Genomic DNA, 6,471 nt, shown 5'->3' on the forward strand with positions numbered 1-6,471 from the left:
ATATATCTGGTAGCACAGTGCCTAAGGCACTTGATTGCTAACCAGAAGGCTGGCAGTTCAAACCCACCAGCCACTCCTCAGAAGGAAGGTTGGGCACTCTACTTCTATAGTGATACTACCTCGGAAACCCAAGGAGGGGTCGGTATAAGTCAGGTCTGACTCGATGGCACATAACAACATATAGCACTGGATAAGGAGTGGCATTTAGAAGTGATATGATTTTGAGGATGTTTAATTTTGCTGCTTCTTACCTGTGAAATAGAGATATTATTACCTGTATCGCCTTTCTCAGGAAATTTGGATAAAACTGAACCTTAAATGATAAAGTCCATTATGAATCACGTAAAGCTCTACACTATGAGGACACCAAAACGGCCTTGAGAAAAAAAGGTGCTTTATTTCTTCATTTTTAATGGCACACGAACCGCCCATAATGTATAGGGAAAAAAAGTCTACCCCCACTCACAAGCACCTGTTCATGAGGTCATCCATTCTCAAAATACTGAAGTCACTAAAATATCAGCAGCAGGAAGTTCTGGAATATACAGATGACCTGAGCTTTTTTCCCCGTGGCACTGTTACAACATAATCAAGAAAATCCATTCTCCAAACCTAGGACTATTCAGTCCATTACCACAACAGGTTGGTCCACAGCTCTGCTTTACTGGCCACATGGGCCAAAGTATCAAATAAATGCAAATGTGGCCAGAACAGCCCAGATCTATAACAGGATCCCAAATCACCTCTGGTCTATACACGTTCAAAGGCATACGTACTATACCAGACTCGGAAACAGACTTCTGCATTTCTTTCACATTTTATAAAGGAAATTTAAAATGAAATGTCACCTGTTTTCTTTTTCAGAAGGGAGACCATTTCCCCTTTCCAAATTCCTGACTTACTCATTTTATAGAAATGAAACATCAATAACCAAGGGTTTTATACAAGCAAAGACAAAACACGATTTTCCACTGCTTTGAAATGACTTAGGTCATTTTTGCCCCAATTCCTACAGAGTGGTAAGCTTAAAATCAAGCCATTTAGCTCACAGTCAGGTCCAATAAATCAGTGGAAAAAATAAATGGGAAAGCATCCCGAAATGTAACCATGGTAACACCACAGATGCGTCAAGAAATGGTGTGCCCATTTGCTTCATTCCCCATTTCTTAAATTGGAATCTAAGTAGGGGAAAAATTACACAGAGAACAATCATGATTCTGCAATTACTGAATTCTGCAAAACTGTATCCAACCTGCTGTATTGTAACTTCAGAGATGGCTATGGTAAAGACATATCCAGGGAACGACCCTGGATAGCCTGAGAGTCAAAAACACCTGGATCTGCCACTTACCAATTACTTGGTCTTCCTGAAACTCTGTTTCCTCATCTGTACAATGGATGCTGAAAAGCCCAACTTCAACGTATAATTGTAAGGTTTAAGCATGGTTGTATGTCAGAGGGAGGCAAGGTTGTACCCAGGAGACCCTGCTTATCTTTAGCCCCATTTGTGTAGGTACTTCCCAATTAGTGCCTCAGTTTCTTATCCTACATAAACAGAATGATAATCTCTACCCCAGCAAACTGATTCACTGAATTGGGAATTACTATTAATTATTATTACTATATTATATTATAGTATATACTAATATAATTATATTAATTATAATTACTATTAATTACTATTAATATAAAGAATCATCATGAGAATTACAATTTTCTACTCCACTGCTAAAAGACCTAAAGAGCTGGGAGATATAATTCACATTAATACATTATCACATCATCTTCTCTGTTAAATGCAGCTTTACTACTCAGCTGAAAGAGGAAGCACTGGGGCTCTGCCCCGACTTACTTGCAGTCAACTACTCTCCTCTCTGAGTGTTGGTTTCCTTAATCAGTAAAACAAAGGGCAGGGGACTATTCTAGAATCTAATCTCTAAAGGCCTCAGTCTGGACTTAGAATCTAAATTCCTGTAAATATATGGCATGCCTTAGATTAATTCCGTTCATTAAATTGCAGTGATATCAGGATACCTTAGCATTCTAACTAGCATACCACTTGCAAAATACAATTTTTATAAAGAAAACCATTTATAACAAACCAATCACAGCAATGAGCAAGGTACCTTGTACTTTAAATTGTTCTCTTCTTTTGCTGGTTAATCACACCCCATGATTAGGTGCATAGGAACAGAGTATATAAAAAAACAAACTAACTGCCATCAAGTGAGTTCCGACTCAAACCGACCCCTTCTTGGGTTTCCAAGGCAGTATCTCTACAGAAGTAGATTGCTCAGTCTTCCTTCCAAGGAGTGGCTGGTGGGTTGAACTGCCAGCCTTCTGGTTAGCAGTCAAGTGCCTTAGGCACTATGCCACCAGAGCTCCTCATAGTATATATAGAACATGGTAATATTTCACTACAATTTGGATGCCAATTTATCTACTTGTAGACCTTACCTAGGACCTCGGCTCTTGAAGGGAGGAATAAAGGAAGAGGCACTGACTGGAAATGGCAGGTAAGAGAATCAGGATTCATGTCCTCCTTCTTTCATCCCTTCCTTCCTTCTTCCCTTCCTCCCCTCCGTCCCTTCCACACAAAAGCTCTTCTTTCAGAGGACCTATGTTCGACATCTTGCTTTCTCATATTTGGTCAGTATACTAGTTTGTAAGCATTAGGTTTTTTAACGTGTGGGGACCATTTCTACAAATAAAAATCTTGATTTATGAATCTGATAAAAGTTGATTGAATGGAGGAAGAGCATGAGGATAAAGGAAGAGTCCATTAAGCCCTCCCTTTTGCTGTGGGTGGGGGCCTTAGGGACCCATTGGTTTCTATAGGGAACAGTCTGAAGGCCTCTGGCTTGGTTGTTGTGGTTGTTAGTTGCCATGGAGTTGACTGTAACTCGTGGCGACCCCATGTGTGCAGCATAGAACTGTTCCATAGGGTTTTCAAGGCTGTGACCTTTTAAAGCAGATCATAAGGTCTGTCTTCTGAAACATCTCTTGTTGGCTTCAAACTATCAACCTTTTGGTTAGTAGGTGAGTACTTAACTGTGCTACCCAGGGACTCCTTCTGTCCTAGACCATTCCATTAATTACATTAATGGTCAACATTTACGGATTATCCCATGCCAGTACCTTACAAAATGTTTAAGTGTCCCGTCCCATTTATTCTCATTATAGTTCTGTGATAGCCTTTTTACTAATGTGAAAACTGGGTTTTTCAAAGGATAAATAACCTGCCCAGCATTGCAAACTAGTAAGTGGGAGAGCTGGGTCTAAACCCTAAGCATGTTCAAAAGCCCATGTGATTCACCAGGAAAGTGTCCTGTATGTCCCAATGTCAATTATGATTCATTGGACTTATCAAGTCATTAAGTGGGCTAGCCTATCAAGTGCTCGTGAACCAGCTACTGAGCCATTCTTTCTCCTTTTGACTTCTTGCAACCCACCCGGCACTGAGATGCTAAAGATGGGCTACTTACAAGGCACAGCATGGCGATAAAGGTTATCCCTTATGGTCTGCTGGAGCTCATGATCAGGAGACCCTTTCTGAAAGCGTTGATTGAGAAAATGTCTCAGGTCCTTGTTCAGCCTGCCTCCTGCAGGAAACATAAAATAGACAGAGCATATCAACAATAGGGCTTTCTAGATATTGAGCTGCCTAAGAGCAGTGTGCAGGAAAGTCCACGAAGCAAATGAAGTCAACCACCGCAAGCACTGACTTACTTTAGGTTCTCCTCTGCAGGGGAAGAAGAATGCAATAAAGATAAAACAGCCTTGAAATGGCATTAATTTGGGGGTCCCACCTCACAGAACACTAGAAGGTTAAAATAACAAAGAATTTAAATTAGGCTATTACATTTAAAATATGTGTCATAGATGCTTGCAGACGCTATTAGTGAGAGAGTAAATGGCTGGAACGGTAAAGAGGACAGTGTAGAAACAGCTATCAAATCATAAAATGTTCTTGGACCAGAGATTCAACTGGTAGGAATTTATCCTATACTTGCAAAAGTCTGCCAAAATCTCCAGTATTGTTTACTGCAGCATTTTTTATAATAACAACTCAACAAAAATAAACACAAAACAAAACAAAAAAACCTGGAAACAGGCAAAAAGGATCAATTAAGTAAAGCATAGCTCATTCATTCATATAATAAGTACTCTGCATTAAGTAGATCTGATAGTGTGGGAAAATGTACAGAATTCTACATAGTATCTGATCCTTTTTGGAGAGACCATGCATTAATATAAGGAATCATAAGAAAGTTTCCACAGTGATTACCTTTTCAGGGAGAAAGACTTGGGCTGGGCAGATAACGGAGGAGATTCACTTTTGTTTATGCAGAGCGATAGCTAGAGATAAAGATAAATAGATCTCCCTATCCTGAATTGATTTTTAAACATCAGATGTATATTGCATTTTAATTATTCTTGTTTTCAAATCAATAGTTATATAGGTGGGAAGGAGTCTATGTTTACTTTTTTATCTCTCTACAGCACATAACAACAACAACAACACTTAACAAAAGGAGCCCTCGTGGTACAGTGGATAAACCCTGGCTTGTTAACCAAAAGGTTGATGGTTCAAACCCTTCAGCTGCTCTGTGGGAGAAAGATGTGGCAGTCTGCTCCATAAAGATTACAGCCTTGGAAACCCTATGGAGCAGTTCTACTCTGCCCCATAAAGTTGTTATGAGTTAGCTTTCGACTTGATGGTAACAGGTTTGGCTTTTTGGCTACTTAATAGAACAGAACAAAAACTAAAAACATTATATTGTCATAAAGTGTGTATAAAAAGGAGAAGTTAACTCTGCTTTTTTCTCTTAAATCATAAACACCAAATTATAGTCCACAGGATCAACAGAAGGCTTGTAGAGTAACCCAGCTAACATTTACTTTCAATGGAGAAAGTTCCTTCAGCAACAGCTAAGAATAACAAGGCTAAGATTGTCCTTCCATTTTTAGACCACATAGAAATTAGGTAAGAGCATTTCTAGCCTTAGAGAAACAAAGCAGCAATCCAACAACCAAGTGAGTCATAAAATTCATGTCTTTGGGTAATGACTTCCCCATGGTCAAAAAGAGTGTATCATGAGGATGACGGTGATGGTTAAGATGATGCTATTTCCTACCTTGGGAAGGAAACTACTCATCTTTATTTTAATATCATGTTCAAAATAAGATTCCCTGCTACAGTTGCTCATTTCAAAATAGACTACAAAACACAATTTGAACTACTTTAGCTGAGTTGGAGCATTAGCTAAAGTTCCAAGTGAGCAAGAGGAAAAATACATACATTCAAGTCAATTTTAGATCAATCAAGAAAAATTCAATTATTTATCAAATATTTATTGAATGAAGATAAATACCCATCCAACCCCAGCTAGCTGCCCTCCAAAAAAGTGGGCACAAAATTTGAATACTGGTTAAAAAGAAAAACAAAAAAAACATGATTGCCAATTATATTAAAGTATGTCCAATATCATTAGCCATCAGAGAAATGCAAATTAAAATCACAATGAACTTTCAATACATGCCAACTAGGAAGACAAAAGTTAAAAAGTCAACAATATAGGAGAGCAGGGGAGGGGACAAAAAATTGCTAGATAGGTAAGAGACAAGTATTGATTTGGATGAAAGGAAAGGCAATATACCAAAAGTGAGTGACCAACACGATAATACTAGGAAAAAAAAAGACACAGAGAAGTGCACAAGATGTACAGACAACAAAGATAAACACTTTTACACATATAATACCTCATTATCAGTAATAATAAACATTAATCTACAAGTGGATACATAGGTAGAAAGGCCAAATGACCAGGTAGCTCTAGGCAAAAGGGAATATCCCCATGACCATATCTAAATTTGGCAGACGATACGTCTACATACATATTTGTGTGTGCCATAAGAATGTCCATATAAATGAACTGATGCTGATCTTGATTATTTTTCCTACCCCGGAAGTTAGACCAAGAGGTCTGATGGCACATCGTTATGTTTTATACAGGCTAAAGTTATGTATAGTTCAGAAAGTAGATCAGTAGTTACCAGAAGGTGACCAGGGACTGACTACAAAGGTGCACAAAGAATAAAGATCTATGTTGTTGTTATGTGCCGAACAGTAAGTTTTGACTCAAAGCAACATCATGTACAACAGAATGAAACACTGACCAGTTCTGCACCATCCTTACAATTACTGCTATGCTTGAGCCCACTGTTTCAGCCACTGTGTCAACCCATCTCACTGAAGATCTATAGATTGTTCCAAAGTCAATTTCTAGGTTTTGAAATTGTACTATAAAAATGTTAGTACTGTGGTTCCGGCAAGATGGCGGACTAGGCAGAAGGATTGCACAGACCCTCTTCAACAAAGAAAAGGGAAAGCAATTAACACAGACACAGAAGATAATCGTGGATCCCTGAGCCTTGAAGGGAAGGATACAGAATTGGACTAAACCCCAA

The 6,471-nt window shown here is 38.7% G+C and overlaps 1 protein-coding gene across 1 annotated transcript in view; it reads right to left on the reverse strand.

The window, feature by feature from the left end:
* Positions 1-6,471, reverse strand: part of MAGI1 (membrane associated guanylate kinase, WW and PDZ domain containing 1) — a 915,229-nt gene that overhangs the window by 348,977 nt on the left and 559,781 nt on the right. The window contains exon 2 of the mRNA XM_042781953.1: positions 3,486-3,602. Within this exon, the coding sequence (XP_042637887.1) occupies positions 3,486-3,602 (117 nt within the window). The remainder of the gene's footprint in view (positions 1-3,485; positions 3,603-6,471) is intronic.

The sequence above is a fragment of the Orycteropus afer genome, unplaced genomic scaffold, assembly GCF_000298275.1.
Source record: "Orycteropus afer afer isolate SDZICR_OR568_19922 unplaced genomic scaffold, OryAfe1.0 scaffold00201, whole genome shotgun sequence".
Lineage (NCBI taxonomy): Eukaryota > Metazoa > Chordata > Mammalia > Tubulidentata > Orycteropodidae > Orycteropus > Orycteropus afer.